The 13305-nt window shown below is 46.8% G+C and overlaps 1 protein-coding gene across 3 annotated transcripts in view; it reads left to right on the top strand.

The window, feature by feature from the left end:
* The window catches only part of soga1 (suppressor of glucose, autophagy associated 1), a 117047-nt gene that overhangs the window by 73254 nt on the left and 30488 nt on the right, over window positions 1-13305 (top strand). For all 3 annotated transcript variants that reach the window (XM_038803431.1, XM_038803430.1, XM_038803432.1), the window contains exon 10: window positions 1817-1984. In XM_038803431.1, coding sequence (XP_038659359.1) covers window positions 1817-1984 — 168 coding nt within the window. The remainder of the gene's footprint in view (window positions 1-1816; window positions 1985-13305) is intronic.

Raw genomic sequence — 13305 nt, 5'->3', positions numbered from 1 at the left:
TGGCACACAGTCTTCTACACACTTACTAATGAAGTCAGTTACTGTGTGGGGTACTCATTCAGGCTGGTCGCAAAGTTTTTAAATACTGACCAGTCCACTGACTCGAAGCAGTCCCGTAGGAGATCATCCGATTCCTCAGACCAACAAAGCACGGCTTTCTTTGACGGATTCTCCCGCTTCAGTTTTGCTGATAAGCTGGGAGCAGGAGCACAGCCTTGTGGTCAGATTAGCCAAAGTGTGGGCGGGCGATAAAGCAGTAGGCATGTTTGATATTTGTGTAGCAGTGGTCCAGGATGTTTGGGCCTCTGGTGGAACAGGTGACGTGTTGGTGGTAACTTGGTAGTATGCTCTTAAGCTTGGCCTCATTGAAGTCCCCAGCTACAATGAACAAGGCCTTGGGATGTTTCATTTCAAGGCTATTTGTGGTGGTGAATATTTCGTCCAGTGCGATTTTCACATTCGCATGGGGGGATGTAAACTGCCGTCAGGATAACGAAGCTGAACTCCCACGGAAGGCAGAAGGGCGGCATTTTAGCATCAGGTATTCCAGGTCCGGGGCGCAGAAACTCTCCATTGTTGCTACATCTAGGCACCAGGAGGTGTGGATTCGGAAGCAGACCCCTCCTCCCCTTGTCTTGCCTGAGGCCGCCGTACGGTCGATTCGGTGGCTTGAGTCAACTGGACTAGTAATGCGGAGGCCCAGGCTAATACTCTGCGTACATGGGTTCAAATCCCAGCATGGCAGATAGTGAATTTAAATTCAAATCGATAAAGAAAAAATGGAATTGAAAGCTTTCTTTATTCTTTCATGGGATGTAAGCATCGCAGGCAAGGCCAGCCTTTGTTGCCCGTCCCTAAGTGCCCTTGAACTGAGTGGCACTTTAAGAGTTAACCATATAGCTGTTGATCTGGAATCAGCTTAATTGCCATCAGCAATTACCAAGCAAGCCACTCAGTTCAAGGGAAATTGGGGCTGGGAAACAAATGCTGGCTTCACCAGTGACACCACATCCCATGAAAGAGTATTTTTTTAAATTGACCCGACTGGATAACTGATCTTTGGTGGGTTAATAAATTTTGGCTACCATTTATTTAATCACCCTGAATTGTTTTGCATGCCTTTTGCCGCTACATCATCCCCTTTTAGTAGTGTCAGCAAATTTCCTGTGGGAGTCAATCTGTTCACCCATCTGCTGTTGTGCCTATCACGAGCACTTCTTAAGAGTTTTTTTAGATGGATCCCATGGCCAGTCTCGGCATTTCAAAATAGACTTATGTTCTTCCTATTTTTCTTTCCCAGCCTCCTTTATCTAATGCTGTTTCCAAACGTTCACAATTGCTAAACTAAAATGTAGCAACATTTCAGTTGTATTCGGTCAGTTGGTATTGGCAGGGCTGAAAATTGATTGTCAGTTTTGTACATTATTGGGCAGCACGGTAGCACGGTGGTTAGCACAGTTGCTTGACAGCTCCAGGGTCCCAGATTTGATACCCAGCGTAGGTCACTGTCTGTAGGGAGTCTGCACGTTCTTCCCGTGTCTGCGTGGATTTCCTCCGGGTGCTCCGTTTTCTTCCCACAATCCAAGGTGGGTTAGGTGGGTTGGCTATGATAAACTGTCCTTGGTGTCCAAAAAGGTTTGGAGGGGTTACTGGGTTACGGCATGGGGTGGGCTTAAGTGAGGTGCTCTTTCCAAGGGCCGGTGCAGACTCGATAGGCCAATTGGCCTCCTTACGCACTTTAAATTCTATGATTATAGCAGAAATATTTTTGCGTTTTGGCTGGAATAATATTTTAAGCTTGTTCCCTATTTTCCAGTCAAATGAATACAGCAGAGTTGTAGGAGACATTAAAATGATTGTAAAGGACCTTTGCACAGAGTTAAAGGAGGAAAGAAGGAGAACAAATGATCTTCAGCTCCAGTTCGCAAATGCCAAATCAACCTGGGAGATAGAAAAGGTGGAACTCAAAAGTTGCATTGCACAGGTAAGCAGAAATTGAGAACAATGTTTGAAGCAGTTCTGTTGTGTCAGCAGTAATTCATGGTCATTTTCTCTACATTCACTGTCCAAAAGGCTAGTGTGGTTTCATCACTATCTAAGGGGCATTAAGGTACATTTGTGCTGTATATTTTATTTAAGCACCAGACACTTTACTATGATAATAGGAGATTAGCAAGATTGGACACATTAAAATAACATGTTTCACTATGATCAAGGGCCTGTTCAAAGAGTTTATTTGAATGAACATAATTCTGAATATTAAGAGTATATACTATTGTTAATTGCCATGATTGTTTTTAAAGTTAATTACGTTGTTACAGACGCTGACAAGTGAATTGAGCTTAACTAAAAATGATACGTGAAACAGCTGCGTGTATATGGATACCACTTAGGAAGTGTACCATTATCCATTTAAATGTCATCATACACTCAGGATGGTTAAGCTTTCACAGGCATGTCTGCATAGAATTGCAGATAATGTGGAGCACAGAAATAGACCATTCGGCCTAACCAGTTCATGCTGGCATTTATATGCTCAATTTGAATCTCACCAGTTCTTCCTCATTTAACTCTATCCGCTTTACTCTTCATCTCCTTCTCTCTCATGATTATTTAGATTCTCCTAAATTATATTAGGGCAGCATGGTAGCATAGTGGTTAGCACTGTGGCTTCACAGCGCCAGGGTCCCAGGTTCGACTCACTGCCTGTGTGGAGTTTGCACGTTCTCCCCATGTCTGTGTGGGTTTTCCGGAGTGGGCACTCCGGTTTCCTCTCACAGTCCAAGATGTGCAGGTCAGGTGGAATGGCCATGCTAAATTGTCCTTAGTGTCCAAAAAGGTCAGGAGCGGTTATTGGGTTAGGGGGATAGGGTGGAAGTGAGGGCTTAAATGGGTCGGTGCAGACTCGATAGGCCGAATGGCCTCCTTCTGCACTGTATGTTCTATATTCGCCAATGGTCACCAATTCCACATTATTATCATTCTCTGAATTCCCTAATTGATTTCTCGGTGACTATCTTACAATGATGGCCTCTAGTTTTGCTTTTCCCCACAAAAATGAAATGAAATGAAAATCGCTTATTGACACGAGTAGGCTTCAATGAAGTTACTGTGAAAAGCCCCCAGTCCCCACATTCCGGCGCCTGTTCGGGGAGGCTGGTATGGAAATTGAACAGTGCTGTTGGCCTGCTTTAAAAGCCAGAGTGTCGACAAACACTCTGCCTTGAGTTTTCAGGATTTATGGAGACTCTGCCTTATCTAAAATGGTGGCGCTGATCCAAAATTTCTGCCCCGATATCCGACATAGGCTATTCTCACCGAGTGGTGTGAGGCGGGAGAGGGAGGGAACGTGCATCGCATGAACTGGTGAGACATTTAAAAGTGCAGCTGACTGCAACCAGAAATGGTGTTCACCTGTGCCTGACTCTGACCACCCTCCAGCTCCCTTGCACATCAGCCACGCACTTGTATTTGAACTTAAATTTTTTGCGCTCTGCATGCAACGGCCTTCCGCTAGCTTTACAACTATTGCACATACATTCTTTGCGCTTTCCCAAAAATTTAAAGCGCCATAGGAAGTCTGCTAACACAAATACAGGTGTGTGGCTGATATCCAAGGGAATTGGAAAGGTATACTTCATTGGCATCCAGGTGGGAAGAAGGATAGTGTGCGAGCTAAGGGGATGCGTGTGCAACATGCCTAAGAACCTGGAAAGGAAGATTAAGCCATTCTATGTACAAGGTAAAGAGGCACATGAGCAAGAACAACATGCTGCTCGAGGTAGGGGAAAGAGTAGGAGTTGGAGGTAGTGGGGAGGACCCCAAGGTATTAGTCCAAGATAAAGGTATATGGGTCCCGAAGCCATATCTGGACATGACCGAAAACCAGTGTAGATGAAGGCTAAGAATTTCCCAAAGAATGTTTGCAGAGATATGTGCCATGGTGCAACAAGATCTGGCACTACAGTCTGCAGATCCGCATAACATTCCAGTAATATTCAAGGGGACAGTGGTTGGGAAATGTTTATGCTACTAGCTCATTCCAGGGGTCTTCCACAGAACTCTGCCGATTTCGCAAGCAGCCTCCCACAGGTGCATCAAGGCCAATAGAGATGCCGTCTTTGGTCAGGTGGGAGAGCACATAAGTTTACCTTTGGATGTGTTTACACTGACGCAGAAGGCCACGGACTTCATAGAAATAGCAGGCTTCTCTCAAGTGCAGAAAGTTGTAGTCTGCACTCGCACCACCATAAGGGCACCAGCTAATCACCCAGATACCTTAACTAGCTGGAAATCCTTCCACCACTTAATGTCCTGTTGGTGTGTGACCACGCTAAGATGTTCCTGCATGTACATGAACCTTATTTTGGAAGCTTTTCTAATGAATAACTCGCCTTGCTAGAGCATAGTAGGTTATGAAACCTCTTCCTACACTGGATCCAGGATCTGGCATGGTCTCCTGCTGTGTGCACAGTGGATGCCATCTCTTGCCGTGTCCTCTTTGTGACTGTGGGTTAGTTCCATCGACCATTTGGGCGCGGCATGACCCACTGTATCCCTACAATGCAGAAGGAAGTAATTTGGCCCATCAAGTCTGTACTGACCCTCCGAAAGTGCATGCTACTTAGGGCCACTCCCCAGCCCTATTCCAGTAACCCCCACCTAACCTGCACATATCTGGACCTCCTTGGCTAGGAGCTGATGGTCCTGGTCACTGAAGTTGGGCACCACCCCCACCCGCTGCTTCTCAACTTTCCCTTCCTTGTGGCACACTGGCATGACAAACAAAAATAGCATGGACAGTTTTGATTGGTCTCACAGAACATATGCCTGCTTACAAAATGAACCATGTTCTTAAGTTCAGCAATACCTGATGATGGGGCTGGGTGGAGCATGAAGACAGGGTATACTGATATCTGTTCCTGTCACTCACCAGATGGCATGTTGTGCTGACACAAACTACTCTGCTGATCTGCACCCTCTTGAGTCACACTATTCTACCATGAAAGTAAGCAGCTGTAAGGATCCTGTGCAAGGCTCAATTGCATGGCCACACCTATGGCAAATGTGGTGTGAACAGAGGCATTTTACTAATCTGAGTCAGTGCAGAATATCATGAGCAACTGATGCTGCCAATTTGGTATCACCTCCATCGTTGTGTCTTCCGAAGCTTTTCCAACCTTAACTTTGTAGAGTTTACTCCATAATGACAAGCTGAATAATTAGTAGTGATCTCTACATTTCCCCGAGGAAAACCTTTGACAGGCCATCCCTCCCCAGTGTTGGCAAACAGGTGGACAACTATTACTGTTAGTGCTCACTGATCCTCTGATTGGATTCTCCTCCCAAGACCCACAATGCTCCCGCTACCTTCCTGGATCAAGAAGGAATTCTGTACAGGTTTGTCTCTGGTACTGAAGCCGAGACATGTTCCCCATGCAGGCCCCACCTCTATGTGACTACTGCTTCCGGGATCAGCAGATGGACTCCATCATGCCTCTTCACCCCCCCACCCCCCACGAACAAACATTAACGGCGCGATTTAGTGGCCGCATTACGCTTGAGTGAGAGCGCGGCGAGGCCGTTAGATCGCAGGAGAGGCCAAAATTGAGAACCGTGCTAGGCACCGATCTGTTAGCAATCTAACCGACCCGCCGCTGTTGGCCAAATTAGGATCCCATCACTTAAGCACAATCTCCCTACAATTAACAGGAGCTACCCCCTATCTAACAGCCTCCCATAATCTAATGGCCTCCCCAACAAATAGTCACGTGGGGCGAATTAATACTCCTTTTTAAAAATGTGAAACTGGCAGAAGGGCTGCTTTGGGGATCTGAGGAGGTGAATAGCCATCCTCCCTCCCGGGCAATGAACTTGGGGACACTGGGGTTGTTGCCCTGCTACTTGGAGGGGAGTGGGGTATCCCCGGGGCGGGCAGCCTCTGTCGGGGTGGGCCGCCATCAAGGGGAGTTTGCAGAGCAAGGGGTGGCCTCGGCTGGAGGGAGTTGGGGGAGATGGTGTCTAAGCGCCTGTGGATCTGCCATTGCAACCCCTGGATCATATGTTCCTGAGGCAGCCCCAGCCGCCAATCTTACCGACCACCCAAGGCCACGCAGCTGAAGGGTGTTGCGAACAGCGAATTAACAATCCCAGTTAAGTGAGCACTTCACACCTCCCAAGCGGATCCCGGTGGGTAGGCGTGCCATGTAGCATGTGGGAGTTATTGCCTAGCACCCCAATTAGACCATGATGCCTGTAGCATCTGGGACTCCTCCAGTTGGTTATGGACCTGCTGGAGGGTCGCGGACATCCCCCTCTGAATCGCACAACTGCACACTGGCGTTTGCATTAGCTCCGGATAAACCTTGTCCAGATGCTCAGCATCTGACCAGGACCCAGCTGGGTCCTGGGATCCAGCCGATCTCCAACTGCTGTCAGCCTGGGCGTTCCTGTCTCCACCTGATGTGCCTCAGCAACTGTCTGGTGCTCACCAGAAAATGTCCCAGAAACCAGTCCACGACTTTCACCGAGTTGTGTGTCTCTCTCTGCGCTGATGAGGATGTGGGTTACAGCTGTGACGCATTGACAGTGGCATCCTTGGAGCTCACCTCTGAGGTTTTCTCACAGGAGGCAGAGGGGGGGAAAAAACAGATGGGCCGTCAGCGGGAGGGATGGGTAATTCTGTACAGCATTAACAACTCGCGTGTGGATTGGATTTGGATTTTGTTTATTATCATGTGTACAGAGGTACAGTGAAAAGTACTTTTCTCCGAGCAGCTCAACAGATCATTAAGTATATAAAGAAAATAAAAGAAAATACATAATAGGGCAACACGAGGTATACAATGTAACTACATAACACCAGCATCGGGTGAAGCATACAGGGGTGTAGTGTTAATCAGATCAGTCCATAACTAGGTCGTTTAGGAGTCGTAACAGCGGGGAAGAAGCTGTTTTTGAGTTTGTTCGTGCCAATTCTCAGACTTTTGTATCTCCTGCCTGATGGAAGAAGTTGGAAGAGTGAGTAAATCAGGTGGGAGGGGTCTTGGATTATACTGCCCGCTTTCCCCAGGCAGCGGGAGGTGTAGATGGAGTCAATGGGTGGGAGACAGGTTTATGTGATGGACTGGGCTGTGTTCACGACTCTGAGGTTTCTTGAGGTCTTGGGCCGAGCAGTTGGCATACCAGGCTGTGATGCAGCCAGATAGGATGCTTTCAATGGTGCATCTGTAAAAGGTGGTGAGAGTTAATATGGACATGCTGAATTTCCTTAGTTTCCTGAGGAAGTATAAGCGCTGTTGTGCTTTCTTAGTGCTAGCATCGACGCGAGTGGACCAGGACAGATTTTTGGAGATGTGTACCCCTAGGTATTTGAAACTGCTAACCATGTCCACCTCGGCCCCGTTGATGCTGACTGGGGTGTGTACAGTACTTTGCTTCCTGAAGTCAGTGACCAGCTCTTTAGTTTTGGTGGCGTGGATGGATAGATAGTTGTCGCTACACCACTCCACTAGGTTCTCTATCTCCCTCCTGTATTCTGACTCGTCATTATTCGAGATCTGGCCCACCACGGTCATATCGTCAGCAAACTTGTAGATGGACAGTTCATCTGGGTGGGGGTTGGTTGACCTTCACCTCTGCGCCGTAAACTGACCTCTCTGTTGGTGACAGATCTGCCCATGGCCTCTTACTTGTAGGGAGTAGGGAGTGAGGATGCTGGCGTCTGGCACCCCTCTGCCCATATTGGCCCTCTCCCATCTGTTGTGGTCCAACTTTTCCTTTTGGGGGCACAAATGGGGCATCATTAGCCGCTCGAGTCGTTCATTGCAGGGTAGGAGGGGTGTTTGGAGAGACGGGTCATCTGGGGGGGAAATGGGGAGAATTGGGTATGGGGAATAAGGGATATGCGGGGGATGGTGTTCATGGGTGGCACTGCTAGACATGGGTAGGCCAGGGCACAGAACAGTGTTGGGCGGTGCCAGATGCATTCTCGTTAGGGGGGTACTGTTCGGGCACCAGGTGCTAACCCACCAGCCCGACCCTGTGGTGGTCGTTAATCTTCTTATAGCACTGGGTGCTGGTCCTCTTGGTCATGCTCCCCAAGCTGATGGCTGCTGCCACTTACTCCCAGATGCCACTGGCTGCCCTGTGGCTGACCCTCTGAGACCCTCGGGGAACAGGCATCCCGTCTGGCCTCGACGGCATCCAATCATCTGCCCAGGTCAGCATCCCAACTCTGCACACCCACCTTAGTCAAAATCCGGTCCACTACATATGTTTCATGGTTTTGAGGATTTCCCCCTCGGCCTTTTCTTTTCAAGAGATGAGAGATCCAGTCTGTTCTTTCCTTCCTGAAAGGCATAACCTCAGTTCTGGTATCATTCGTGACTCTCTTCACCTTCTCTAGTATATCACAATCTTTCTCATGAACTGGGGTCTGATTTTCATTTCCCAGAGGAGGTGTGAATCAGGTCACAAGGTGCGTTCTCTGTCTTACTGACCTCGCACTATTTTTGTGTGGTCTTTTTGTGGGGTGTGCCCTCTCCCACGCAGTTTGCTTGTGCTGGTGCAGGTCTTGGAAGCCCAAAAACAAAGGTACCTCCTTAGAGAGTTTGTGACTCCTGAGAGAAACCTGCTGAGTCGTCGGGAGCATACTGAAAGGTAAATGTAAATTGCTTTGACACCTTTAAATGTTATATTGTAATGTAGATGTGTTTTTAATGCAGTGATTCATGGGGATCTTTTCGTTATTGCAATGAATCAGAAAGTTTAACCCCCCCCCCTTGTCTCTGTATATGCTCTTTTAAAGAAACAATAAACCAATAAAATAAACTAAATAACTGTTAAAGTGACAGCCCCTCAAATGGGCAATGTAACAAAGGACAAACCTTTGAAGGAAACTAGTTAAAATGTCATTCCTGGAGCCGACAATGCACTCCATCCCCCGTGATGTCCACCGATCATGGAAGGCCTCGAGCGTGCTGGTGGGCACCACATTCACCCTCTCTAGGGACATCAGGGTGCAAACGTAGCTGCAGAATGGGGCAGACAGTCTGGTCTAAAAACCCCTTCCATGGCCCGCTGCCTCGATCTGTTAATGACTGCCATACCTAGGCCCAGGTGCAGACTCCCACAAGGAGGTCCTCTGTTGGCTCACCCCCCCTCTGCACCAGGTAACTAAAGATCCGAAGCACAAGGCTGAAATGTAACGAGCAGCTGCTTAAAATGATTAAATATTAAATAATCTGACAATCTATACAAATGTGGAACAAGGACTCCTCAAGGCTGCAGAAAATGCAGGTGGTCGGGAGTCCATGAACCACCTGAACCTACCACGTATGGTATTATTGTATGCAACACCTTCAAGCCAGATCCCCGCTAGTTAGAGGGAGGACTCCAACATTGAGAGCCCTCCACTGGGGATCCCTGCTATCTCGGGATTGGCTGGGCAGAACACCATGCAATGCCCGCTCTGATGACTAGGGTGGGGAAGTGAAGGGTGCATGGCAGCAGCCCAGATAGGAAGCCCCTCCATCTGGAAAGAAAAGCCATGGAGGGAACTGATGCAAGACAGCCCAAAATGTGAGGCTAAGGTTCCTTGTGGCCAATGTGAAATTCCATCTGAACAGGGATCAGTTCAGATTGGCAGTGTCCTTTTATATGCTCTTTTTAAAGAACTGTAAATCAATAAAAGAAATATAAAGGAGGAGGCAGCCTCTGGTGGGACACTGTTAATAAATCAAAACATTAAAAGGAAACTTAGCAAATCAAATGAAAATGGTGTTCCTGGGGTTGATGATGCACCCGAGCCTGCGGAGTGCCCACCAGTCCCGGAAGACCGAGTGCCAGTGCTCCCTCTCCAGGGCCACCTAGCTGCAAACATAGTTGCAGAAGAGGGGCAGACAGTTGGATCGAACAACTCCTTGACAGTGGCTCTTTGTAATCTTTTGAGTAACCAGTTAAACTAAATTAACAAACTGAGAGACAAATTAAGAGAGCAGCCCCTTAAAAGGGCACTGCATTAAACAGAAACAGAAACTTAAAACGTTGAACCAAAATGTGATTCAAGGGGTTGATTAAACACCCCAGTCCCTTCGGTGCCCACTGGGTATGGAAGGCCTCAATGGTGCCAGACAATACTGCACTGTGAAGTGTTCCTCCCCATGTTTGAGCTTGGTGCCTCTTCCAATGCTAAATTACCCCCTGCATCATTCCCTCACAGTTGTTCACATTTGAACAGGTGTGATTAGCATTAGAAGAGACACCAAGCTCAAACATGGGGAAGAACACTTCACAGTGCTGCCAGTGACTTATTATCAAAGATGAATCTTGAGGCTTTAGAGCAGGGATAGTTCTTCAGAAATCAGGAGAGACCATTGTAACAGTTTGAGAGGTTGGTAACGCATCCTTCAGACAATTAATATAAAATGTGGTCTCGTTCACACTTTTAGGACCTTCAAACCTCAAAAGTGCAGCCAGCACGATAGTATGATCTGTGATTTTCCCACCTGTGAAAGTTAATGTGGGAGAAGGTTCCTTATTGGTGGAAAGAAAACTTTCATTTACATTTCTGATGACCACCAGGTATCTCAGTGATTTACAGCCAATGAAGTAATTTATGGGATGGAATTTAGTGAGGGCGGTGGGAGGGCACAACATGTGCCAGCAGAGCTGGCAGTACCCCTGCCAACCCGATCTCTGGGAGCCCTGAGAGAACTAAGGCCCTAATTGGCTCCACATGGGACATTTTATTGCAGGACTTCAGCCAGTGGGGTGAAATCCCCACACTCGACATCTTCCAGCCGGTAGACAGGTTTCTCTCGATTATCGGCAGCACCATCGGGAGGAATAGCTGCTGCCGATAATTCACTCGGGCCGTCACCAGAGATCCGTGGAGAAAGGTTAAAGAAGGAGGGATGAGTGTCACAAGCAAGGGAAAGAGTTATGTCAGATTAAAGGGTAGGGATGTGGCTCCCAGCTTGATCAGGCACCATGTACTTTTGAATCAGGAAGCCTCTCATCACCACTGGGCCGCAAGAAAACGCCGACAGGGCTTCTGTATAGTCTTCATGCATGACGAGTCTTCCTACTGCCGCTGATTAAATATCCACATTAATTGCCCACTAAAGAGAGTGGCACAGTGGTGTAGTGGTTAGCACTGCTGCCTCACTGCGCCGAGATTCGATCCCGGCCATGAGTCATTGTCCGTGTGGAGTTTGCACATTCTCCCCCCGTCTCTGAGTCTCACCCCACAACCCAAAGATGTGCAGGGTGATTGGATTAGCCGTGCTAAATTGCCTCTTAATTGGGAAAAAAATAATTGGGTACTCTACAACTAAAGGGTTAAGTTGGCAGGCTCTCCAACCCACATCCTTCTACCTGATTTCACAGCCCACACCCCTCGTCGCCACGTCTGAACATGCCCGAGGGGACATTAGATTTTAGCCCGACGTAAAATCTTAAAAACTTCCACAAATAGCAATATGATTACCAGGTAATCTGTTTTTGTGATGTTGATTAAGGGATAAATATTTGCCACAAAACTAGGGATAACTCTCCTCTTATTTTAAATAGTCCTATTAGATCTTTAACATCCACCTAAAGCAGGCAGATAGGACCTCAGACTTATGGCATCCAAACGATGGCACTACCAACATTGCAGCACTTCCTGAGTACTGAACTGGAGTGTCAACCAAGATTTTTTGTGCTCAAGCCCAAGAGTGGGACTTGAACCAAAATCTTCGGCTCAGGAGCGAGTGTGTTACCCACTGAGTGATCACTGACTCAGTCGATCCAATATGTCTGGTTTATAGCAAGCAGTGTTCCCTCTGCGATGAAAGAGGTTCCAAGTATTCCCTCTTCTATTTAATGATGTTTATATTTTCTGTCCATCATTATTTTGTATTCATTCTCAAGATGAGAACATCACTGGCAGGGCATCATTTATTGCCTATCCCTAATTGCCCTAGTTTGATACAGAGTCTTGCTAGACCTTACAGAAGCCAGGTAAGAATTGCCAGTGTGGGAATAGAGTCGCGTATCTGCCACACTCGGTAAAAATAGCAGGTTTCCTTTTCTATAGTACCAGTCATCCAGTTGAGTTCTTTGTATGTATGAAGTACTGTACCTCACACTGTATATTTCTATAAAATAAATATAGATATGTTCATTGCTTTTTCTTAAATTTTAAAACTGAACAAAGACCTCTAAAATAGCTGAACCTATGTCTGTCTGGGAGCCCTGTACAAAAGAAGCTACTTGGCAGTTTTGGAAACACTTGCACCTCCTCATCTCTGAGGAGCCACTAATGACCACCTGTGGACTATACAGCCCAACTTCAAAGAGAGATTTAAAAGGATCATCTGCATTTAATAACCCAGGCTGGCCAGAACGAGACGGATTGTCTGCTAAGACAAAGGCCCCATAACTTTCCTTTCACTTCCTAATGACAAAAACATTTAACAGTCGTTGGAATCCAGACAATGGATCCTTTGTCAAAGACCTAGTGGAGAGGTGGGACTCATGTGACATGGGCCTCTGGCCTGTGGAACAAGTAATATCTCCTTCTGAACTGCATAACTCAGTCTTCTGTTTACCATCTAACTAGCAGCTTCACAGACGAGGAGCTCTGCCAGGTGGAATACTTGGCCCCAACTACATTACTTCTGCTGGAAATATGTACCATCACCGACAAAACGGATTGTTCCCTGCATGTCTATCTCATCATGTGGACTCAACACCACTGGAAAAGTGAATTATCCAGCATCTGATTTCAACCTGCTGACTGACCTCCATGAAGGAATACCTCATTGGACTTGATTTTGGACTTTGGAACCCACATATTTCCTTTCTCTGTGGTCTCTGTACTTGAATCTATCTTTTCTCTATCCCTCTCTTTACTATCTGTATGCGAGGGGGATGCTGCGAAGCCTCTTTTTGTATTTTGAGTGTGTGCAAATAAATTAACCCTTTGATTTCATCCTATCTCGAGTTTGCTGTGGGCTAATTAATACAAAAAAGTCTGATTGTACCAAAACCGAGGCGTTGGGAAATACTTATAAAAAAGGAAACCAATCCAAACACCTTTCTGTTACTGATGGATGAGAGGGGAGATTAGCGCTGTTTAAATTAACCTCCCTCCTATCTGTCACAGAAATTGGGAGCTCAATCCAGGAATACCCATTTTAATTTGACCAGAGTCCAAGACATGAGCCAAATCTGATATAAACGAGCCAAACACAAAATTCAGTAGTGGAACCAATTTTAAAGCATCAGTAACTTACCACAGCAAATTTCTTTCTCCTG

This window comes from Scyliorhinus canicula, chromosome 7 (genome assembly GCF_902713615.1).
Source record: "Scyliorhinus canicula chromosome 7, sScyCan1.1, whole genome shotgun sequence".
In the NCBI taxonomy this organism is placed as follows: domain Eukaryota; kingdom Metazoa; phylum Chordata; class Chondrichthyes; order Carcharhiniformes; family Scyliorhinidae; genus Scyliorhinus; species Scyliorhinus canicula.
The sequence above is the reverse complement of the archived record's forward strand: the minus strand, read 5'-3'. Positions and strand labels throughout refer to the sequence as shown.